Source organism: Seriola aureovittata, chromosome 6 (genome assembly GCF_021018895.1).
Source record: "Seriola aureovittata isolate HTS-2021-v1 ecotype China chromosome 6, ASM2101889v1, whole genome shotgun sequence".
Classification (NCBI taxonomy): domain Eukaryota; kingdom Metazoa; phylum Chordata; class Actinopteri; order Carangiformes; family Carangidae; genus Seriola; species Seriola aureovittata.
This window is the reverse complement of record NC_079369.1, coordinates 11,077,399-11,101,915: the sequence shown is the minus strand read 5'-3', so window position 1 is coordinate 11,101,915 and position 24,517 is coordinate 11,077,399. Positions and strand designations below refer to the sequence as shown.

Here is a 24,517-nt window from a genome sequence, read left to right as displayed (position 1 = left end):
AAAGTTGATACAATTCATTTTCAAAGGTTAGCCTGTGTTTTATTTACTGCCTCTTAAATACAGAACACATATCAAACTTGATCTACAGTGTAACGGGTTATAATGTGCCGATTATAATTTAATGCAATGACCACATTAAATGGCAAATGGCAATGTTATAGGCCCCCCCCCCCCCCCCCCCCCCAGACACACACACACACACACACCTTTTTGTTACGTGTACTCTGAGTTATCAGACCGTAATGGTCAAATCAGGGATCATAATGCCTAGTAAGAGTGAAAATTGTACATGTCACTAAATTTGTAGTTTGTGTCATTTATTTGGCTGTGGGGCAAGCTTTTGCTGGCAACAATAGGTTTAGTGGTGTCAAATACTTCAGGACTGTCAGTCTCCTCTGGTATATTGGCACTCCTGGATGCAGTTGGAGTAATGGAAGACTCTCTGCCAGTTTGTGCATCATATAACGATGTGTTTGAGGCTGACTCTACAGAGGTGAAGCCCTCGCCAAAGTAGGAGCACTCAGCAACGTTGAAGGGGTCGGGGCTGAGGGATGAGGATGCAGAGCAGGCACGAGGTGGCCGTGGTTCATGGAGGTTGAGTTTGGAGACCAGAGGTTTGCCAACTGTCACTGGTTGCCTTTCCTGTATTTCTTCATCCATGTTGGAATAAGTGTAATGAAGACAGACGGTGAATGTGAGCTCCCCCTATTAAGACAGTGAAGAGCAGAATGTGTTTTTTAGCTTTGGAGAAAAAATATAAATAGGCTTGAGAGGGTCTGACCTCCTCCACAAAAGACAATGAAGTATATCTCAAAATAAAGTCCACTCTTCATTATAGACTTAATCAAATATTATTCAACATAAACCTTGATTAAAATACTTAAAAAGGTAGTAGCGTTATTTATGACTCAGCTCAACATAAGTAAATTATTTCCAGAGGGCACCTAAACATTAATAAGTTTTCATGTAGGACAGAAATTCATTCATTCATTCATTTTCTACCGCTTATCCTCTAGTAGGGTCGCGGGGGGCTGGAGCCTATCCCAGCATCTTTTCGGGCGAGAGGCGGGGTACACCCTGGACAGATCGCCAGTCCATCGCAGGGCAAACACATAGAGACAGACAACCATTCACACTCACAGCCACACCTATGGTCAATTTAGAGTATCCAATTAGCCTAATCCCCATTTTGCATGTCTTTGGACTGTGGGAGGAAGTCGGAGTACCTGGAGAGAACCCACACTGGCACGGGGAGAACATGCAAACTCCACACAGAAAGATCCCACGGCCGAGCCGGGACTCGAACCCGGAACCTTCTTGCTGTGAGGCGACAGCGCTAACCACTGCATATGCATAGGACAGAAATAAGAGGAGTAATTATGTCTGACCCTGAGTCTCTGCAGGCTGCGGATGCGAGTGTAAAGACTGGGGACTTCTGGTGAAGGAAGATTTTCCTTGATCATTAATAAACTGCCAGCTTCAAGCAGAGTCTCCTGGTTACTCTTCTTCAGATCGATGTCCACATCCTGCCAAAGAAACATATAACACGGTGTAAAAGTCGTTAAAGTTTGAATTTTTTGTGTGCTTCAAGTATCCACAATAAAAAATAAATTTCCTGCTTAAAATAGTGTATTCCCAAACACTGACTGATTCCAGGCCTCAAGCATGATGCGTCATTTTAAGCCAGAACTTGGTGTGTCATTAAAATCTCAAATTTGCATAAGTATCAACTAACAAACCTGGGGGAAGTCAGTAAGCTGAGCAGAGCAGGAAACAATTTCTTTGGGCTTCTCAAGTATCCGAGTGTAGATGACCATGATGTTGGAGAACTCTGCAGCAAACCCAAGCTGAACTGTCACGCCACAGTCAAACTTCAGGTAATGGCTCTTAGGTAGGACTATGAAAACAGGCATTTGAATTAGGTATGCTTTATTCAAAAACGTTCATGCCAACATTAAATAAATTATCCTACAGACATGGCAATAACTCTTGCTATATTTAATCACTTTAGTTGATTTTTGTGGGAAGCGTACCGTGAGCGACGGCCCACTGCAGGTTGCGAGCTGAATAGGATGCAGAACATTCAGCGGCCTGTATCTGGTCGGTGAGGGAGCGTCGTTCAGACAGATTACTGCGGAGCTCCAGAGCCTGCCTCCCACGTGTGATTACACAACGGCCCATGTCTGGTAAGAGTAAACAAGTAAACAAATATGTACAGGTTGCACTTCTTAGAGCTGTAAAAGAGTAATTCAACATTTTGAGGAGAAAAAAAAACTTCTGAATTTTTTTCAGAAAATCAGAAACTGCAACATTAGAGGTGCAATTCCATGTGGTCTAGACCTCCTCTATTTCAAAAGTGCCTTGAGATAACCTCTGTTGTGAATTGGTGCTATACAAATAAAACTGACTTGACTACATTCATGGATCTGAAGATACACAGAGCTGTTATTTTTACTGCTTATTTGATGCTAAAGCATAGTAACAACCTGCACCACTGCAAAATACATTTGCAGATAGGAGTTGCATGTGAGCCACTTTCAGGTCACGTATTGATGCAAAGTAAATGGTGCAAATCTGTTGTAGGACGAAAGCAAGGATCTCATGGTTCACATGTGTGCGCTACATACCTTCAGCCACTCTGTCTAGCATGACTGTCACCTTCTCATCCTCACAAACTCGCTGTTTGAGGAAGTTTATGAAGATGCCATTGGACACGTCTTCTCTCTTTACTTCATATGCTTCTGCATCTACGCATCTAAACACAACCAAGTACACGTGAGTGACACCTTACACACTAAAGCAAGAAGACTGTTACATAATTAATACATATTAAATACACATCTCTTGTCTTAAACACTGAACTCATTCAAAGACAACAGGCGCTGACATAGTTTGGAAATTACTGTGTCGGGGGAACGGCAACTTACGTGGCATAACCATACACTATATTTGCTGTGACTTTCAGCAGTCCTGGTTGTACAATGAGATCATCATTTGGGTTTCTAAAAAAGAAAACATGTGACACGCAAATATGCACAGCAGATGGTCCAATCTTACAGGTATCTCAATTCATTCTTTTAAATAAACACTGATACCTTTTGCGACACATGTCCAGCAGGAATACGTTGAGTCCGGTCTCTTTCTCCTGCATCCTGGTGAGTATATTCTGTACACACAGGCAGTGCTCTGATGTGTAGGAGTTTGGTGCATCGATGGGAACCATGAAACTGTTGCCATAATTCTCATAACCATGACCAGCAAAGTATAGCAAGCCTGCAGAAGGAGGGACAAAGAAGTTTTATAAAATTTGATGAACTGTGTCAATATCACAGAGAATCAAAAGCTTTAAACTAAAGTTGGCACGTGTTATTGGTCAGATTCTTCTTCTCAGGTTCTCATTTGCTTTTTTTTTTTTTTTACTCTTAAATGGTCTGTTTTTAAAAGTTTATTTTTTGTACTATATTATAATTAGGCAAAGTTGTTTATATTTATTTCATTACATGAAAAAAGTGACATATTCAGCAAAGTAAAGTGTATCATTAAACCATTTACAACCATACGCTGACTGCAAGTTATACTGTAAACAAACATATTACATTCACTTGGGTTGGAGCAGTTTATAGCCTGTGTAATCTTTAAAAGTACAGACACAGAGACTAAGCTTTGAGATAGATTGTCTAAATGGCTACGAGACAAACCGTAGACTCCCTTGTCAAGCAGCATAAGGAACTCTGTTACTGCGCTGTGCATCTCCTGCCAGTTGAGGTCAAGCAGGGAAACCACCTTGAAGTCCATTTGTCTGAGGAGATTGGTCAACTCATGGACGTCAGCGATGGGAGCACATAGCTGAGTGTGGTAGAGGTAGTTCATGTTGCCAATCAGCAGAGCAACTTTGCCTGTTGCTGTGGAGAGGAAGATAGAGCATCATGAAAGACTTGCTAACCTAATAAATGATGTCATATACTTATTAACAGTTTATATTTTAGTCTACAGATACTGTATTGTAGCACAGTATTTGTTTGGACAAAACACACCATAGAAATGCTTGGCTAATGGTGGCCGTTCAACAGTCTTTGGTAGCGGATTTATTCCTGGTGGAAAAGTTGACCTGTGGACTTCCTGTGAGTCTGGCAAGACAATATGAAAAGAAAAAAACTTTAAAATATCCCACACTGTGTGATATAACATCACCGTGTTTAATGTGTTTTGAACAGTGCTTGGTGATCTCCCATACACATTGATTTCTTTTGATCAGATTGGAAAAACTAACTTGAGCCGAGTCCACACTTATCAAACACTCACACACAGCCCACTACTAGCTTAAGTGCTTTGACACACACACACACACACACACGCACGCACACACACACACACACACACACACACACGCACATGCACAAAGGCGTGATACTCTTTGTTTCTCACAGATGTACAAACAAAAAACAGGAATCAAAGTGAATCAATGTTTCAGAAAATGACAGAGGAACTAAAATACTACTCTGGTTCTCTAATTTCCTTCTAATTATTTGATTAGAAAATAAACAATACCTGTACCACGATCAATTTCTTCCCAGGATGCCTCAGTAATGGAACCGGGACCTGCATAAAAGTGCAAAACAGTGTTATTCACTGCACAGTCCTACAAATGTGCACTCTCAGACTTACTGTACTGTTGTTCTATGCATGTTCACAAATTCCTCAGAAGCATTTACTTGATCGTTGTTAAAAGAATTTTCACATTAAGATCTCTTTGATTTTTCTGACCTATACATTTGCATTCTGAATATAAAACATAGACATTATGCCTCTGGGTCTTACCAATGGTGACTGTTGCTGTGTGGCTCCAGGCCTCATGATAGAAATTGAACATCTTACATTTGTACTCTCCTCTGTGTGCTGTGGTCACACAGGGGATCTACAGGACAAAAATGCAAAAATACACAACATCAGCTACACAGAGTATACCGATACAGAGACTGAATACATTTTCCATTTGACCCCGTACAAAAAGTTAATTGTAACCATTGCAACATTTTAATCAATGTCTTGTCAAACTCTTCAGCTGGTGACCCACCAACCAAACGGCACTATGGCATTTTCATAACTGGTCTCCAAAACACATAAAAAAGAAAGAAAATATGACTTTGCCAGGACAAGAGGAGCTCAAGCTTTCCAAGTCACTAAGACCTTTTTTAATTTCTGATACCCCTTTCCTACCACTTGATCATGGCTTTATATTGCTTGTCTTGGTTGTAATGCTACTTTTATTTGAAGTTTTAATCAAAAAAAGTGAAGAAATCCCACATGCAGCATGTAAGCAGTCAGAGCAGATTCTGTGAATACACTTACTTTGAGTGAACGCGTCTTGTGTTGTGGCATGGGCACCGTGTTGTGGTACCACTCATACTGGGCGGGGGGATTGGCCTCTGCTTTGCACTCGAGGAACAGAGAATCGCCCTCAGACACTTCCTGGGACTGAGGCTGCTGGACGATAAGCAGCCCACTCGCTGACCCTGGAAACAGGCCGCTGCTGCAGCCTGAGATGTCAAGATTTACCAGGATGTTACATCACATGCCATGAGATGAAATCATAGCAAGAGAAACGAGGAGACGAGGAAGAAGAGAGGAGAGGTACCTGGACTAGAGTGAACCGGGCGAACTTGAGCCCACTGAGAGAAGATGCAGTTTTCTCCGTGGTTGACCCGACAGATGTAGTGACCCTGGTGGACCGGGGCTAACGGACACAGAACCAGCTCTGGCGTACACCCTGTCTTGTCCAAAATCTAACACAAGAAAATAATAAGTAGCCTACATCTTATAGTCTACATGACAATTTACAACTGATATTTGGTATTAGCCATCAGCACAGTAACACCAATATGATGCAAAGGTGGCAGATTTAGCCAAAAATTAACATAAATACAGAACAATCCACAGAACTCAGGGTTTGACCTGAAATCTGTCTTTACTTTTTATAATCACATAATGATTAGATGTTGGACTGACCTCCTCTTTGCCTCTGAACCACTGGTAGCTGAGCCCAGGGGGGCCAGCAACTCTGCAGGTCAGTACCACCCTGCCCCCCACTGTGGCCTGCTGGGACTCTGGTTGCATTGTAATCCGAATTGGCTGTGCCACTACCAGACAGACAGACAGACAGACACACACACACACACACACACACACACACACAAAATAAACATTCATAAGCTCACTCAGTTGCGAAAGTATTTCCATTTAGCTTCAGGGGACGTGGCATAGTTACTAATAGGCACTAACTTGTGAAAGAATCTGGAAAATAAACTACTGCCTCATAATATTTCCTCTACCTATATGGTTGACAGAGATATCACTATTTTTTTTTTACTGTTGTTAACAACAAAAATAGGAAGCTGTATAAAATGATTTTCAAATTAAGTTAAACTTCCTTCTTTGGCATTATGGCCCCTGTGAGGCATGAGAAAAATGACGTAACAAAATTTTCCAGGTATCGCTATGGCATTGCGGCTTATAACTTTATGATTTACTACAACACATAAATGTGACAGAGGCATCATTCATTTATGTTATTAGTTATACCTGTGCTTTTACTGCTATGAGAAGTCAGAATGTCCACGATGAGAAAATGCCAGAACTTGAAAAATATCCACTGTACTCTCATTAGTACTCGCCCTTTTCAACCTACAAATTCAAGAGCTCAGAATTTATGGCTGAGATCAAGGGCTGTCCAAAGTATAATATTAAACCCAGCTTAGAGTTAAAGGGGTATTTCCTGACAAATATCTCTATACATTTGCCTATGTACGCTTCACTATTCTACCTGTGGTGGTAATGTACTGCACAGCTTCCTGGTGGTCCACCTTCCTCAGGCAGTGGAGCAGGAACTCCAGGGAGCAGGAACGATCAGCCAGCCAAGCGAGGAGGGTGCGTCCTGGGCTGCCAGCAGCGCTCAGCACCTGCAGTGAGCAGCTGGTCAGCTCTCTTTCACTGCAGGGAGGGAGTTCAATGGGCAGAGTTAGAAGAGGTGGTGACAGTCCTAGGGCTCAAACTAAAAAAAAACTTGCAGGAATGTACAGTAATATCTGTGTGTGTGTGTGTGTGTGGGGGGGGGGGGCATGCATCTAAGAGAATCATTGTAAAATATGGTAAATGTTCGAGGCAGTTATTGTGGTCAAAAAGAGTAAAAAACAAAAATGAGAAAACTGCTGTAACCATGTCCCCCTTTGTGTGATGCCTTCAATGCCTCACCTGCAGTGGAATTCCGGATGCTCGGACAACGAATTGGCCAGCTGCCTCCACCCGCAGGTGGAGTTGTCCAACATCTTCGCCAGCCTGTTCAGGACTTCTTCACTCAGAGTACCAATGCTCATTTTCCACCCCTCCATCTTCTTCTGCGTCTCCACCAACAAACCCAGAGATCTGCTGGGACACAGATTAAACAGGGACTTTAAACTAAAAACTTTACGCGCTATATCTGTCCCCGGTTGAGTCCAGCACGTAGCAGCAGTCCATAAGAAGTTTCCTCAGGGTGGGACTCTCAGTGATGAACGACAACAGTGAATTTAAATGGTGAGTGAATCTCCCTCTCGGTTGCCTACGCGGCTGGTATGCAACAAAACTAACAGGTTGTAAATACAGCTTCGGGTTTTCCCGTGGTCAGCTTTGTGAAAATGCGTGGCGCGGGAGGAAAATCCGCCGTAGGTAACTGTACACACACATGGCCCAGGTCAATTGATCCTGCTGAGGAAACAAGCCCACGTAACTGCGAAGCTCGAAAATGAAACTATAAGTTGTATTCACACCAAACTAAACACCAAGAAGGGGATTGAAAGCTGCGCTGCCACTTGCTGCTTCCGCGATTAATATCCTGAAACATGTATTAGTCATAAGGAAAACTAATGACTTACCGACTTTATTACAAAGTTCAGACCGGTGAACAAATCCAGTGAGAGTAAAGAGAGACCGAGACTAACTAAAAAAGAGATTTATGACGCATTTTACACCCATTACTCTTCCAGTCTTACATGATTTAGTTCCCCATTTTATTTGCTTCTCATTTCGGTTCCTCATTTCTGCCAACAGGCTCGATCATTTGCATGAAGCGTTGTCACAGCAACGCAAATTAATGAAGCCAGATTTATCAGAGCAAAAACTATTACTGGTAGACTGTAACGTGGCAGAGGTAGTAGTAAGCTCAACATGTGCGAGCTACAAGCAAGTCTCAAGTCTTTAAAGTCTCAAAAAAGTCCAAAGTTACTGTGGTGAGAATCAAGCAGGACACGTCCAGACATTGCTCTGATTAAACAAATCACAGGTCTAGATATAGTTTCTACATTTAAATGAGGTCAATAAAAGTTCATTTTTACTTTCAACATGAATGAAATTAATGAAACTCTGTTGCTTACACCTTAGAAATCTGACTTATATTTGACATTCTGTGGCAATGTATCTTTGACTGCTACGATTATTTTTATTAGTCTTATTACCTATTATCATTACCTTCATGCTTTCACACGTGTTGGGGCGCAGGCTGGAGGCGAACCCATTACATTTTGGTGCGGATCGGGTTAAAGGACTGGATCCAGGATTTTTTAAAATCACTTGCATCAATGTGTAGGATTGCTTGGCCATGGCAAAGGTATGTGCTCTACTGAGTGCCATACTAGTTATTACTATTACAATGCATCTCTATGTGGAACTTGCATTGTGCAGGGTTCCTCCTGCAATCCAAATAGCTGGTTGGTAGGCATCATAGTAGAAATCACCCAATCATGTTTCAAAAACAACATGTAATTCATCTAAAAAATAAAAATATTAAAAAAAAAAAAAAAAAAAAAAGCCCTTTCAAGTCATCTGTCTCAAGTCTAAGTCAAGTCAAATCTTTTATCACTTTGTCAAGCAAGTCTCAAGTCTCCAAATTTGTGACTTAACCTCTGCAACCAAGCAACACAAATGTTGCTCTGGAATTGAGAACTGGTCCATGAAACATTAAGAGGCATTAATTTCAGTTTATAAACCTTTTATAAAAGGGTTCCAGATTTATATTCATACCATGGATTAAAGCTGTACAGCATTCTGCAAGAATGGAAGGCATCGTTTGTTGGATATTTATTCATATTTATTTATCATAAGTCTGCAAAAAAAAAGGTGAAAGTGATTTATGGAAATATCATCAGGTCATCACCATTGTACAAATGAATTCAATCCAGTGCAATGGCCCTTCATTGAATACAGTAAGCACTACCTTTCTGAACTCTCATCACAAGGTCAATTTAGTAGCTGTTTTTGGAGCTTTTGATTGTATCATGAACTTTGCTGAGAGGGTCAAAATGCACTTTTAATCTACTTTTCTGCTTATGATGTTCACTTTTTGTTGAGACTGTGTTAATTTATTGGATTCCATTGTACTGTTAGTCTCAGGTCTTATATTTTAGCCACCTGTATTCAACATAACTTGTGATGAACTTTCTAAAGTCATACACTGTACTCAAAAGCCTTAATCAATAACAGTTTTTCCCAGCTTTCAAATACTGTTACCAGAGGGCCTATGCAGGGAAACCACTGAATATGCTGCATGATTTCAGATAACTGACTAGATGAATGGCAAGTGGTAAAGAGTTGGTGTAATGAGGTTTCATTGATGAGATCTCTTGACATGAGATCTGAACATGTCAATGTCATGGTCATTCAGTTCATACAGTCTGAAGCACATCGACGCACAGGACGAGAGCTGCCCACTGTCAGTCCAGCGATGGCTTAAAACTTCTTCCCTTTATGTAGTCTGTTGAAACGCCATATGTTTTCCTTCCTCAGACGCTTCCAGTATTCCCAGCTGTCTGGCTCCAGCTCCTGCAGATTTTTAGGCGCTCCCAGGTTCAACTGGAACAACCTGAGCAAATTATAAAAGAAGAGGAGAATCGGATCGTTGAAGACACATGAAATGCCCTTATTATCCAGAAAATTTACATTACAATGGGTAGACAAAATAACAGGATAAAAGAAGTATGATCTTGAACTGCAGTCTCCCTATTACCATTATGGATGATTCTAAATCTGTCTGACTGTTATTTTGTCCACCCCAAGTACAGTATATATTCTTTCACTGTTATATATTATCAATCTAGAATACCTGCTTGTAACTGTTTCTGTTTGGAATTTCCTGCATGTGTGATTTCAAGAAATGCATATCAACTACTGAAACAACATGCTTGAACTATCTTCACTGTGTGGGTGGAGAGAGCAACAGTAATAGTAAGAGGGAGCATATGACGTCTGAAAATGTGTAGATCTAAGTAAATAAATGGTGTATATTAGGTGTAAAATGGGCAAAATACATGTGTAACTCTAAACCACAGAGGGACACATTCATAATGATTTCCTTATTCATTTTGAACCAGCTAAAAACTGTTTTCTCAACAGATTTTTTTTTTTTAAAGGAGGAAATGAAATTAGACGAACAGTTAGTTCTGAGTGCAAAAGGAAAAAACAATGTGGCTGAAACAGAAGAAATACATGCTCACCACTCTGGATATTCCTCAGGAGGCTTCAGTTTGGGGTCTTCTCCTTGCTTGAAGATGTTTACTCCTACAGCATAAGAAGTAAGTCTGACAGGGTCTTTACACACTTCTGGACCTTTCAGCTCTTCCTTCACCATGCCTTTTTTTCCTTTGGTTGCTGGAAGACAGGGGAAAGAATCAAGTGTCATCATGTGAACATCAATACAAGGATGTGTTCATTGAGATTAGCTCCGGATTGACTGCAAACAAACCTACCAGCGCTTTGTTAACTATAACAGAGATCTGTGGAGGAATATATTTACAAAATTTTATGTCTATTATATCACAACAGCTATTATCCACCTTTTAAAATGTATTTTTAATGGAACACACAGTGGTGTAAAAAAAACTTACTTGACACATATGTTTCATCACCAGAGCCAATTTAAAACTGGAACTGAAGAACACTGAGATTTTGTAGTAATAGTATCCTGAGTACAGATGTCCTCTTTACTCACCAACTTTCTTCGCATATCCACATGTCTGTATTCTGTTTAACATGTTCGTCCTGCAGAGCGCAGTACCTCCGTTGGCTGTGATGCATTTTGTTAACGCTACTATCCTAAATAAACTGTATCCCAACATTTTTATTTTAGGTTACTTAAAATCGCAGTCCATACCATACTAGTTTGACATTCACGGCTCTCTCTAATTTCCGCTTTCCGCTTTGTCTTTGGCTCTGTGAAAATAATCTACTGCTCCCCGCTGGACGGGAAGACGCACTACAAGACTGCTGATATAAGGTGGTCCGCTTGGGTCATTGGTAATTTCCCTTTAGTCCGACAGGTGGCACCACAAGTGTACCAGTGTCTGGTACTGTAATAATAAAACAGAAGAAGAGGGAGGAGCAGAAGAAGAAAAACAAGAACAAGAAGAAGAAGAGTGGGAGGAATAAGCTTCTCGAAAATGTCGGAGTATGCCACAGTCCAGAAGAGTGCACTGAAAATAAAAGGCCTGGGAAACATTTCAGCAGGCAAAAAGTAAGTATTCTGGCATTTGGAAACATATTTTGATAAGCGACAAAAATATATAAAATACCTAGTCACGACTGATTAAAAAACCCTGGTATTCAGGCGAGGCTAATGTTAGCCTGTTTGCTAATAGAAAACTGTCGATGTTTCTTTAACGTTTAATAGGATTGTGTGAATACGATAAAGATTTATTTTGGCAAATACACTAGAAAAGAGTATTTTACTCTGGTATATCACTGGTCCCATTTGTGACCTCAGCACTGTTCGCCGTAACATTATGAAGTGTCTAATAAACATTAGCTAGTTAGCATTAGCTCATCAAAAACAACAAACTACGTGGGATTAAGGAGATGAACTCGAACTCGACCTCAACATGTCAAACTAATAGCGAAATATATAATATAAACATTGTCTAACACAGTCACTTTACACGACAAATGGTTAAACATAGAAACCTAGACACCACAAGTGCGAACGATATACACGAGCTTGATAAGACAAATGACAGGTTTGTTTGTGGACGTGTTTCTTTGTGGCTGGCACTGGATGGCTTAAGGCATGTACCAGGAAAAAAACAAAAACATTCCCAGGATATCGTTTCATCATCTGGCTTAATTTAAAGTAACATTGGCCGTCCTGGATAATCTGTTATACGAAGCTCGTAATCAACTGGCTCAGTTAACCCTGGGTGTACATATCCGGCCACGAGCAAGTTAACGTGAAAGAGGCGGAGTTGTTAATTATAAGGAACACAGTCAGAACCATGAATGAAGTATTCAATATGATATGACAAGAAACGCTGATACCTGCAGGTAAATTAGCTTGAAGCGATTTACCCCAGTAAGAAGTGAGCCACCGTAGTAACCCTGAAAACCCAGGGTTAAATCTGAAGTTACCTCGCTAACCACAAATCCTACTTCGTAGTACAGGCCTCTGACAAGCCACTTAATCAACTAACTGTTATTCAATGAATTTTTTAGGAAGAAGAAGAAGGATAAAGAGAGTAAGCATCGCTTGGAGCAGGTTGTGACGAGTCAAAACGAGGAGGAGGTGAAAACCAAGAAAGCCTATGTTGACAAAAGGACACCGGCACAAATGGCCTTTGACAAGATGCAAGAGAAGAGAGTAAGTTATTGTCATTTACCAGACCCTTTTTCTATTCAAGGTACAAAGTTCATCATTTGAAAGCTTTAGTGTTGCAGCATAATGTGTTGTAGATCATAAACATGGTGAAGCACCAAAACATGAACACGGTGAACATTCTCTTCATTTAATGATCAACATGTGTACTGCTAAAAAACATGGGATGATGTTCAAAACTAAGACATACACCCTTCATATTTTCAGTATATTTCCAGCTATAGGAGGCCATTGGTATTAGAACAATTTGATTGAGTTATGGAAGTTTTAACATTTGATTTATTGCGAACAGGTGATGGTGCCTGTTGTCACTAGCAGTCACAAATGACAAGTTCAGTACCCACGTTTTCTTGTAGTCATTTAGAAGTATACTGGTAGTAATGTGTTTGTGAAGGTGTTTATAGTGTGACTAAACTGACAGTGATAGTGTACATTTTTCAAGGCATTCATTTTGTCTCTGTCTCTCTTTTCTTACAGCAAATGGAAAGGATATTGAACAAAGCTTCAAAGACACACAAACACAGAGTTGAGGTAAGTTGTGTATCAGACCTTGCAGAGCACCTTTCAATTTGGTTTAATTCAAACTTGTAAAGCAGCACAATCATTCAAGTAAATTAAGTTGGGTGATCGACATACTGTAGCTCTAAATGGTTTTTCTTTTTTTTTTTCTAAATCATTTTAAATGTGAAACATTTGTTTGTATCTTTTAGATGTTCCAAGTTGCACCAGAAATGCACTCATATTCATGAACAGAGAAATGTGGGCAAAAATTAATGTATCTTCCATTGTTTCATTTGTTTGCAGGATTTCAATCGCCACCTTGACACCCTGACGGAGCATTATGATATTCCCAAGGTCAGCTGGACCAAGTAGAAGAGGAGCAAATGTTCACCTTGTTATTTTGTTTACCGCTTGTACAAAAATCTTGTTTTTTGAAATGTTTTCTATATATTTGAACAATTAGAATTTGTTCAACTGGCAACCATTTATTCTTTGGTTGTAACCTCTGGTGTATACAATAAAGGATTTGAGTAAACATAATTTATCTTTGTTTTCCTTTTCTTACATACTGTATATCCTTGATGATTTAATTAGACAAGTGTGTGCGCGTGTGTGTGTACACAATATAAATGTCAGAAAACCAGAATAAATTTGCTTTTTAATTAACATATAATTCATTGAACTGGAACGCTGCACAAATGGCACACATGCTGTAAACCAGAACACACTAGGTACAGTAGCCCATGTTAAATTATTTGGGATGGCACAGGGTGAATGTGTGAACAACCCTGAAGGTACCAACTAATATCTGAATAGAGTCAAAGTATTTCACAGGACTGACCAGCAAAACCAACAAGATGGTTTACAAATGAACAGTTAACTACAGAAAAAGTTGTATTGATGGTGAAACTTCTTACTGATGAGGTTAAGCAACAGGTGTATCCATTAACAACAATACACTGTTTGATAAAACAGACATTTAAGACATAAAGGTGTATGTGTGACAAACCTGGGTGAAGTAACATCCACAAATGAGATATACTGTTGTGTTGATTTTCAACATTTTGACAATCTTTGCATCATGTGTTACAAATGTTTAGTAAGCTGAAGAAAACCGTAAAAATTTAAATATTTGGCCCAGGTCTAATATGACATGAGAAAACTTTTTCCCTCACCATATTTAACTGGGGTAAGTTGAATAACACCAGTAAGATGCTGCATCAAACAACAGCAAAGGATTCTCAAACTTTTTACTAAGAGGTAAGAGATGTTCAGGATTCAGAGCAAGTTTTGTTCCAACAGTTCTTATTTGATTTAACAGAAATACTCTTTTCTCTCATTAGAAACTGTATTTTCTTTGCTTTGTAGTGTTTGTTGTGATGTCAGAGTTTACTTTGGCCCCAGCATGTCACTTGGTTTCACCCACTGGTCAAACTGCTCCTCAGTCAGGTAGCCCAGCTCCACAGCCACAGCCTTCAGTGTAGAGCCTTTCTTATGAGCGGTCTTGGCGATGGTTGCTGCTTTGTCATAACCGATGTGTGGGTTGAGTGCAGTGACCAACATGAGAGACTCATTCATGAGCTTGTTGATTCTCTCTGTGTTGGCCTCGATGCCCACCACACAGTTGTTGGTGAAGGAGACGGACGCATCGCCCAGTAGCCGTGCAGAGTTCAGGACGTTCTTGATCATCATAGGTTTGAAGACGTTGAGTTCAAAGTGCCCGTTGCTGCCTCCGATGGTGACCGCAACGTTGTTTCCCATCACCTGGGCTGCAACCATGGTCATGGCCTCACACTGGGTTGGGTTCACCTTGCCTGGCATGATGCTGCTTCCCGGCTCATTCTCTGGTAAGATGAGCTCCCCCAGGCCAGAACGGGGGCCTGATCCCAAGAAGCGAATGTCGTTGGCAATCTTCATCATGCTGACAGCCACTGTGTTCAGAGCTCCACTCAGCTCCACCAGGGCATCGTGGGCTGCCAGAGCTTCGAACTTGTTGGGAGCTGTCACAAATGGCAAGCCCGTGAGAGAGGAAACAGTGGAAGCTACTTTCTCAGCAAAGCCAATGCGGGTGTTGAGTCCTGTTCCTACTGCGGTGCCTCCTGCTGCCAGCTCATACACCCTGGGCATGGCGGACTTCACTCTCTCTATGCTGTACTTCACCTGCTGGACGTAACCGCCAAACTCCTGTCCAAGTGAGAGTGGCACAGCATCCTGAGTGTGTGTGCGCCCAATCTTAATGATGTCTTTGAACTCTTCAGCTTTAGCAGCCAGAGCATCATGCAGAGTCTGCAGGCCGGGCAGCAGGACATGGTGGACTTCTGTGGCTGCAGCAATGTGCATGGCAGTGGGGAAGGTGTCATTGGAGCTCTGACTCTTGTTGACATGGTCATTAGGGTGGACGGGATCTTTGGAGCCTAGTTTCCCTCCCATGATCTCAATAGCTCTGTTGCTGATCACCTCATTCACGTTCATGTTGGACTGAGTTCCAGATCCAGTCTGCCACACCACCAGAGGGAAATGATCATCCAGTTTACCAGCTGAAACCTCATCTGCAGCCTGAATGATTGCATCTGCTATCTTTGGGTTGAGGCCGTACTCCTTGTTCACCTCAGCGGCCGCTCTCTTCAGGACACCAAAGGCCTTGATCACTTGGATTGGCATTCTCTCACTCGGTCCCCCAATCTTGAAGTTCATGGTAGATCTGACAGTCTGGGCACCGTAGTACTTGTCAGCTGGGACCTTGAGCTCACCGAACGTGTCCCGCTCAATCCTGAACTCTGAACCGGCCATTCTGGACGTACAGATGAGGAGTTTAGAGTTGACTCTGTGTCTTTGCAGAGTCAGGAGGTTGCAGTTAAACTGCTGGACGCGACTCAGAGACCGAAACATGGCTTCGCATTAGAGGTGAATCCGGTGGGAGGTCAATGAATCCTTCCACATTGTAATATGTCATTGGATGAATAGGAAACTGATCGCAAGTCAGCCAATAGCGAAGCACAAAAGGCGGGATTTCCGCTCCGGTTGTCGTATCGAATGGAAATGACCAGGCTGCTACATCCGGATCAGTGAAGCGTCTCACAACATTGCACGACATTATATCCGCTATGGCAAACAGGCTCAATTTGCTCTATAGAATAAAAGTCGGTAACGCTACATAATTTAGTCATTTTAAAATGCATACATTTGATTTATCCAACAAACAAAATGACAATTCTGACACGTGGACTTTCCACCGTATCACTGATCAATCAATGTGTACATGTGGGACTTGGACTGATGTTCAACATCCTGTGTGGGACTAAGATTAATTGACAGAAAATATTTGATATCAATGCCAAGTTTTAGATTCATAAATGTAAATGTTCACAAAGAAACCTAACATACACCTTTTTGAGCATAAGAAAGCCATTAAGACTTTAAGTATCCACAAAATGTAGTTTCTTTTTTAATTTCTATATGTATGTGTTTGTGTGTGTATTTGTGTGTATGTATTCTTGTTAATTCTTCATATTTTTAGAGAATTTTGTTCAAAACAAATAAACTTTGAATATATATGGAAGTTGGAAGTTGACACCTTGACAATGATGAGACTGGCAGCTAACTCTAACCCCAACCCACCTACGAAAAGTTTACCCATTTCATTGTCTATTCAGCAAATAAGACATGATTTATATTTAAGATAATTGAAATTGATTATTATTTGTATGGCCATTCGTTTTAGTTGTATATTTCATGCCAGATGCACCTACGATTGACCGATCTTCCATTTCATTACAATATTTTGGTTCCGAGTATATAGACCTTTATTTTGAAGCATGAGAACAAGCCTTCACCGGAAGTATGTAGTGCGTTGTTGCTATCTCCCCTACGCTATCTCTTCTCGCGGTAACGTTAGTACACTGTTAGCTTGCTAGCTAACCCCATCGTTTCCAGGTTTCGTGTCGACCTGAAAACAGCAAACGAAGAGAGACACAGAAACGCTACGCAGCTGAATATTCTTTAAATCCAAGCTGCACTAAGGAGCAGGACAATGCCACACAACTTCCAACCCGGAGACCTGGTCTTCGCTAAAATGAAGGGATACCCCCACTGGCCAGCCAGGGTAAGCAAGTAACGTTAACAGCAGCCGGAGGGGCGGAGGGGGTGGGCTGCTCTGCATGGGACGCAGTAGAAGGTTCTCTGTGTATCTTCGATTATGTCTGACATGGATACCTATCACACAGATACATAACTTAATCTTTCCTGGGCTGAGGGGCTGCGTTAGAGGCCCGCAGCCAGTGCACCAGCAGCATAATTTGCATGAGATGCTGTCGGCCTCATCTATTTTTGAGACGTACAGCAGCAAAGCTAACGTTATTATTTTGGAAATGACGTTCTAGATAACCGCCTATTTTTTCCAGACAAGAAGGCATCTTCTCCATGTTAAAACTTCTTTATTGTCCATTGTATATCCAAACAATCCAAATAAGTTCAAATTAATTGATACTGTTTTGTTTTGTAGAGGTAACCAACATTAGTACATAGTACCACCATAGTCGAGTCCCAGGTCCACAGAAAATGTGTGTCAAATGTTGTTTGACACTTGTATTTTTTTGTTGTTTACAGATTGAAGATGTGGCTGATGGGGCAGTGAAACCACCTCCTAATAAAATCCCAATATTTTTCTTTGGAACACATGAAACGTGAGTACAACGCTATCGTCAGTCTCTTAAAGTTAAAGGTTAATTGCACTAGCAGAACTGTTAAAAGTTATGTGACTACAATTGATTTTCTTATCAGTCTGAAAGGAGGGGAATCAAATCACATTACTGGCTGAAATCCATTAACTGTAGAACATTTCCCTTTTTTGTGATGCATGGTTGAATTGGCAGTGCCAAATTTAAATTTAAGCCCTGACTCATCTATTTTTTAACCTGCTATCCAATGTGAGAACAATGGTGACGAAAACAAAAACTTCCTTTTGTGTTTTATCACTACTTTTGTGTCAGACCACTTCTTGTTAGTTTCCTTTTGTAAACTTTATTCTTTTCTGAAGGTTCACTGTTAACCATTGAGTTGTGTGAGATTGAGTGTCCAGTATGTTACCCAGAGATGTGAGATGTGAGATGTGTTGACATGTTTGATCCAGCATCAAACACCTTCTGTTTGACAAGATGGCACCTGCAGTATATTAATCCATCACTAGATGGCACAGTCAACTGTTCTAATGTCTCAAGTCTGTGTAAAACTTGGTTAACCACAGTGTAAAGTAAACAGTCTTTTATTTTAAGACAACATTGGTTTGGTTTCAGTTAAATAGGTAAATTGTTCACATTTTCTTTATCTCTCTGTTTCACAGAGCATTCCTTGCACCAAAGGACCTTTTTGCCTATGAAAAGTACAGAGAACGCTACGGAAAGCCCAACAAAAGGAAGGGATTCAATGAAGGGTTATGGGAGATCCAGAACAATCCACATGCCTCCTACAGTGCCCCGCCTGTAGTAAGTCACCCTGATAATCTGAAGCATTCATAATTCTTCATTACCCCATACGTAAAAAGATACTACTGATGTTGACTTAACTTAGGATGTCATACTGTGTCACCCACTTATTTTAGTTTTGGCTCAGACTCATTTGTTGTTTGTGATCCTAATTTCATAAAATTTTAGAAATCATGATATCTATTATTTTAGAATTCTGTGGCGACATCTCTGCTCAACAGTAACTTATGAGTTTCTTCCAATTAAAGTTTCATGTATGGTGCATAACTGTTTAACATGTTGTATAATCGCAACATCAGCCCGTTCTAATGCAAATTGTCAAGGAAGGGCGAAATGTCATAAAATATTCTTTAAAACACTGAAAGTGCAACAACAAAGAGACTGGATTTTTTGACAGGCATTGTATACTGCATTTCATGTCAATGAAAAATTTACGTTAATCTTCTTATTGTGGTTCATCTGCAGCCAGCCAGTTCATCTGACAGTGAAGGCAACAATGCTGGAGGAGGAAGTGACGAGGATGAGGATGAAGAGGTTGCAGTTCCTCAGAAAGCCGACTCAGGAAGTGAGGTTGACTCAGATTCTGGGAGTGAAGACCGTGGAAGGGGAGGCGGAGTGAAGCGAAAGCCCCCAGCTCCCAAGGTAGTTCAGACATTCAGTTTCATTTATGATTAACGTCTGTGATCACAATATAACAGTGTTATTGATGTGAATAGAAAAAGAGGTTCTTGGTCATGGTTATCATAACAATTAGCAGTGCCTGGCTACTTATTGAGAATTTGTCTGCTTAAGTAAGAAAGGAAAAGGGATGCAAACAAAAAAAGACGACTAATTAGCTTCCTTTTTCAAATCAGGGGATGTCACAGCAATGATAAAAAGCATAAGAACCATGATTAATGGAACTCATCTACATGGCTTGAGTGCAAATTTTACAGATCAGGTTGTTTGGCTTTAACAATTGACTAGAATGACAAATAACTTTAATAATATAGTTGATTCAGTTTATTTCTGTTGCTTGTTCTTTTTCTGTTTTAGCGGCCTCCTCCTCCAAAAAAGGCTCGAGGCTCGTCTAGTGACCGAGATGAAGAGGAGAGTGGATCCCCCTCTGAATCAGAACCCACACCTTCAGAATCTGACTCTGGAAAGAACAGTGACCAGGTAATTACACACACACACACACACACACACACACACAAAACATGGTATGATTTTGCATGCTCTGAAATGAAACAAACTAAAACTAAAAATATTGTACATTTGTTTTTTCCAATAGGACTTTACTCCAGAGAAGAAAACTGGTGGAAGAGGTGGAAAGAAAACAGGAGGCAGAGGGAAGAAAAAGGTGAACCGTTTGTCCCCTTATACAGTAAAAGAATTTTGAATATCTTATGTGATGGCAGTTTTTGAGTTCTTTGCCCTATCTCTTCCTCTATCCCCTTTTCTCTGTGATGTTGCAGAAGGCTTCGTCTGACTCGGATTCAGACTCAGGATCAGGGTCAGAGAAGAAAGTAGTGGACAGTGACTCAGAGGATGAGAAACCTCGACCAGCTCTGTCTGGCTCAGAATCCCAGTCTGGCTCCAAGTCTGAATCAGACTCGGAGCCGCCTCCTCGGAAGGGCCCACAAGCACGCAAGAAAGGTGCAGTCTGATTTATTTATTTATCAATTAGAGCTTCATGCAAAGTTGTAGACATGTATGTTATTTGATATTGAAGGGGAGGTTTCATGCCCTTGTTTTTGCTCATGTAAATGTGCTTGTTTTTCTCCTCCACAGAGAAGCCTGCACCAAAGCCTCGTGCACGGAAACCCAAACCCACCCCGGCAAAACGAGCACCATCATCATCCTCCGACAGCGACAGGTCAGGCTGCCCTCAGGCTTCTTTTTATCCGCTCATGCACCACATATTAACACACTATTATGAATTCTAATATGCAGTTTTGCTTGGCGTAAAAGGTACCATAAAAGTTGCCCTGTGTTGTCTCAGTGATAGTGAACCTGACCGCATCAGTGAGTGGAAGAAACGAGATGAGGAACGCAGGCGAGAGCTAGAGGAGCGCCGGAAAAAGGAGGAGGCAGAGGAGCTTCGGCGGTTACGTGAGAGAGAGAAAGAGGAAGAGGAGAAAAAGAAAAAAGACAAAGATAAGGGTAAAAAAGGGAGCGACAGTGATAGCAGCAGTAGCTCAGACGAGGGTGTAGATGATCACCCATTGAAGAAGTCAAAGAAACCCCCTCCACCTCCGATCCCTGCACCCTCTGACTCTGACTCTCCACCACCAGCTGAGGTACAGTGGCTTACTGAAAATAAAAACAAACACATGTTAATTATCTAAATTATGTGTTATATTTAGCTTTTTTTTGCAAAGTAACAAGATAGCAGGTGATTCTTGGTGCTATTAACATATGTAGCTTCTTGTGCCATTCTCATGTAAAGGTGAAGAAACCCAAAAAGCCAGACAACCAGAAAAAGGCAAGAATAAAGAAAGAAAAGGAGAGAAAAGAAAGAAAGGAGAAAGAGCTAAAAGAGAAGAAAGCCAGACGGTTAGAGGAAAAGTCCAGATCAAGGTGAGTGCACAATGAGGAACAGGCTACAGTTTACAAATGGCATTAGAATAACGTCATTAAAACGTAATATACCCAGATCACAGAGTTCCCTCCCTCTCTCTCTTAGGTCTAAACCTGAAAAACCCAAACGCAAACCAGAGAGGCCACCAGAGAAGAAAGTGGAAAAGAAAAAGGGTCGGTGTCTCATACATTTACACTCAGTTTCACATGCACTGCTCTTGTTTACTGCAGCTGACTGGCAGTTATTGCCTGGAAAACCTATTTGCACAGATTGAAGCTGTGCTGCTGACTTCCATTAATGGTTAGTTGGTTGTTATTTCAGTGAGAGGGAAAGTAATAATTCAGTACAGTATATTAACTGTAATTTTGTGTATTCATATGCAGAGCCTTCACCAGAAGAACGGTTACAGAAACTCCACACAGATATCAAGTTTGCACTCAAAGTGGACAACCCAGTAAGTGACACCTGTGGTTTTGATTTCAGGCAGTTTTTTCTTCTTTCTGTGGTTTTATGTCAGCTTGAAAACTTAATTTTGATGTATTTCCGTGTTTTCTAGGACATAGAGCGGTGTCTACAAGCCCTGGCAGAGCTTGAGGCTGTGCCTGTCACCAGCCAGATCCTCCATAAGAATGCTGAAGTTATTGCCACATTAAAGAAGGTGCATTTGGCTGACTTTGTATGCTTGCAAACTCATCTAGCATTAAGACAGGGTAATATACATGTTTTAAATAATGGAAACTAGGATACCTGATGTTTCTATTCTGGAAATTACACTCGGAAAAAGTGGTGTCCCTGGTTGTTAGCAGTTTCTTCCCAGAGTGTTAATGGTTATTGAACACTAATCAACTGCTTTTGTGGCATCTCTGTATGATGCTATAGCTTGTTTTGTCAATTATATTTTATTTAAATAACTCAATATAAAACACATTTACTTATTTTTAGTTATTGATTAACTGTGATGCAAATTCATTGAAATGTGACAGTTGATTTACAAGAGGTTAACATCTGCCTACCTCGTCTTATTCAGAGTTCTGCTTATTTTCATACAGTGCTCATTAAAAAACAGATGTTGCAAAATAGGTGGTCTTATGATCAGGGCCAAGCTATATTCAGGCCAATGCAGCATGTTTCTTATTTGAATTGTCCTCTCCATTTTAATCCCTTTGTGTTTTTTGTGGTTGCAACAATTTAGATTCGGCGATATAAAGCCAGCACTGCAGTCATGGAAAAAGCTAGTGACGTTTATAACAAGTTAAAACTTCGCTTTGTGGGAAAGACAGAGGTGGCAGCTAAACCTCAAACAGAGAACAAGGAACCAGATGATAATGAAAAAGAAACACAAGACACAGGTAAAAAAAAAAAAAAAAAAAGCCACATTTTGGATCTTGTTGTGATCTTGGTTCTACATTACGTGGATTTTTTTCATCAGACTTGGTTTGCTTTGCCCTGCATGCTTATATCATCTAAATTCTGCTTTTCTAGATTCCACTCCAGTGAACGGGGAATCAGAGCAAAAAAAAGATGACATGGAGACAGAGGAAAAACCAAAATCACCTGCCCACGAGGAAAATAATGACGATACCCCTTCAAGTCCAAACAGGTGAACATCCCATTTGAAGCAATATACAGTATTTTTGCTCTACTTTCAGTTGTCGTGGCATATGCAGCTGAAAGGATATGATGGCAGGTATCTTATGTACAATAAGAAAAGAGAAGAATCTCCTTGGAAAATCTCATACTTAGAACCTTTGTAAACTTCACTTAGCACATATGTAAGAATGGCACCCATTTGTTAACCGTGACCACGCTTACGTGAGCATCATCCCCATTTAATATACTCAGAATTGTGATTTAAGCGCAGAAGTAGTTGTGACTGAATGTGCACTTTCTCTTTAGACCGAGCCCAGACAGCCCTGCTGAACAACAGACACACACCTATGAAGAAGCAGACAACTCCATCTCTGCAGAGGCGGAACCACCTGCTGTTGAAAGCTGAAAGACCCTTAACCAACAATGCAGTGGACCAAGTACTAAAAGATGGAGGCCTCTTTATTTGACATCATACAGTGCTCCTCGCCCAACCACATTGCAACACACACCCAGCATTTCCTACAGTATCTGTTACATCATTGTTGATGTTTTGGACATTTTGTACTATAATGATATCAAGCCAGAAGGCCCTGTTGCTCACACCCTTTGGTCCTTTATTGATCCCAGCAAAAAGGAAAGCTTATTAGTGTGATAGTTTGTGACGCTGCGCGAACCCCTTCTGTTTCTGAAATGTACTTTTCCTTTTATACGACACTCGGCCCGTCCTGGATCCTCAACCCAACCCTCTACCCCTGGCTACATGTTCTTTCTACCACATGAACTCTTACTTTGGTCTTTCCACACCATATGTATAATGAATGATTACATTTTTAGCACTTCTAACCGGTGTTTAGGCTGGGGTAGTATGAGATCGAACTTTAATGATTCTTGTGGGGAAAATGGGTGGAAATGGAGCCATGCTGTTAATTTTTTCGCTTTGAAGATTTTATGCAGCCCTTACATCTGTTGGCTTCATTTTTTTTTTATAAACTACAAAACATCACAAAGGCCTCTTGTCTGTGTGTATGGCATTGTGAGAGTGGTGAAGTACTATTTGTGAGTCTTTTATGTTTAGTATTTTTTTAATTATCTGGTTTTGATCCAGTTAATACAGTCTGACATGTAAAGCGATGAGTTGAGTCACTTAAAACTGTTTTCCAACTGAGGTCCACCTACTTTTTTATAGCCTCGTTTTCAGATATTTGCATCTACAGGTTTGTCTAAAATAATAATTGCTGTGGAGTTACACACCTTGCACTCTCATCTCCCTGTAGTGTCTGCATTCAGTATTGCATAATAAATGGAATAAATGTACAGGTCGAAAACTGCACTCACAAGCAATTGAGATCTCATGTAGCTGCAGCTTATTTTGACATTTTCCCGTCATATGCATACAACAGGTGTTTTTAGTGCTCTGTAAATTGGTAAAGCATTTCTATCACTTAGTTGAGACTTGAATAAAAATCTCAGCATGATTTTGTTTTTATCTCATTTCTCTGTGAAAAACGTGCTTTTAATTAATTTGCTGCCAACCGCATCACCATATAACCTAGTTGATTATTTGTTGCTTTCTGTTACGCAATTGATAGTCAGCCTTCTTGTATGCAATATAGCCTACTGCAATACTTTAGGCTTTTGAATGACTGGTTGAAATTTCATCGGACTCATTAAAGTAGTTGCCTGCTAGACTGCCAGAAAGATTTTATATTGTGTTAC

At 40.6% G+C, this 24,517-nt stretch overlaps 5 protein-coding genes across 7 annotated transcripts; 2 read left to right on the top strand and 3 right to left on the bottom strand.

Annotated features, from left to right (window-relative positions):
- Window positions 1-13: 13 nt before the first annotated feature.
- On the bottom strand, window positions 14-8,116 carry malt2 (MALT paracaspase 2). 3 transcript variants are annotated; one of them, XM_056378342.1, is made up of 17 exons: window positions 7,908-8,116; window positions 7,249-7,422; window positions 6,821-6,987; window positions 6,007-6,137; window positions 5,636-5,783; window positions 5,350-5,537; window positions 4,819-4,915; window positions 4,549-4,599; window positions 4,035-4,127; window positions 3,699-3,902; window positions 3,096-3,273; window positions 2,928-3,002; window positions 2,628-2,755; window positions 2,034-2,183; window positions 1,740-1,897; window positions 1,389-1,526; window positions 14-705 (listed from the first exon to the last, which is right to left on the bottom strand). In XM_056378342.1, exons 2-17 carry the CDS (start codon window positions 7,383-7,385, stop codon window positions 268-270), a joined length of 2,481 nt encoding a protein of 826 aa, XP_056234317.1. In that variant the 5' UTR covers window positions 7,386-7,422; window positions 7,908-8,116; the 3' UTR covers window positions 14-267. The 3 variants fall into 3 exon arrangements, with proteins under 3 accessions (XP_056234317.1, XP_056234316.1, XP_056234315.1); XM_056378341.1 differs by having other exon boundaries at window positions 7,249-7,419; XM_056378340.1 differs by lacking the exon at window positions 7,908-8,116 and having other exon boundaries at window positions 7,249-7,536.
- A 980-nt stretch (window positions 8,117-9,096) lies between these two features.
- mrpl54 (mitochondrial ribosomal protein L54) lies at window positions 9,097-11,227 on the bottom strand. Its single transcript, XM_056378362.1, has 3 exons — window positions 11,015-11,227; window positions 10,521-10,674; window positions 9,097-9,889 (listed from the first exon to the last, which is right to left on the bottom strand). The coding sequence occupies exons 1-3, from the start codon at window positions 11,139-11,141 to the stop codon at window positions 9,757-9,759; spliced, it is 414 nt and encodes a 137-aa protein (XP_056234337.1). The 5' UTR covers window positions 11,142-11,227; the 3' UTR covers window positions 9,097-9,756.
- Window positions 11,228-11,382: 155 nt separating this feature from the next.
- fam32a (family with sequence similarity 32 member A) lies at window positions 11,383-13,708 on the top strand. The gene is made up of 4 exons (XM_056378363.1): window positions 11,383-11,536; window positions 12,508-12,652; window positions 13,145-13,198; window positions 13,472-13,708. Exons 1-4 carry the CDS (start codon window positions 11,463-11,465, stop codon window positions 13,538-13,540), a joined length of 342 nt encoding a protein of 113 aa, XP_056234338.1. The 5' UTR covers window positions 11,383-11,462; the 3' UTR covers window positions 13,541-13,708.
- A 101-nt stretch (window positions 13,709-13,809) lies between these two features.
- On the bottom strand, window positions 13,810-16,108 carry fh (fumarate hydratase). The gene has a single exon (XM_056378352.1). The coding sequence runs from the start codon at window positions 16,055-16,057 to the stop codon at window positions 14,558-14,560; it is 1,500 nt and encodes a 499-aa protein (XP_056234327.1). The 5' UTR covers window positions 16,058-16,108; the 3' UTR covers window positions 13,810-14,557.
- Window positions 16,109-17,047: 939 nt separating this feature from the next.
- On the top strand, window positions 17,048-24,276 carry hdgfl2 (HDGF like 2). The gene is made up of 16 exons (XM_056378351.1): window positions 17,048-17,270; window positions 17,774-17,850; window positions 18,507-18,648; window positions 19,114-19,290; window positions 19,684-19,806; window positions 19,922-19,990; window positions 20,106-20,286; window positions 20,422-20,506; window positions 20,633-20,930; window positions 21,080-21,210; window positions 21,317-21,384; window positions 21,595-21,665; window positions 21,768-21,869; window positions 22,404-22,560; window positions 22,694-22,811; window positions 23,108-24,276. Exons 1-16 carry the CDS (start codon window positions 17,199-17,201, stop codon window positions 23,205-23,207), a joined length of 1,971 nt encoding a protein of 656 aa, XP_056234326.1. The 5' UTR covers window positions 17,048-17,198; the 3' UTR covers window positions 23,208-24,276.
- Window positions 24,277-24,517: the final 241 nt, after the last annotated feature.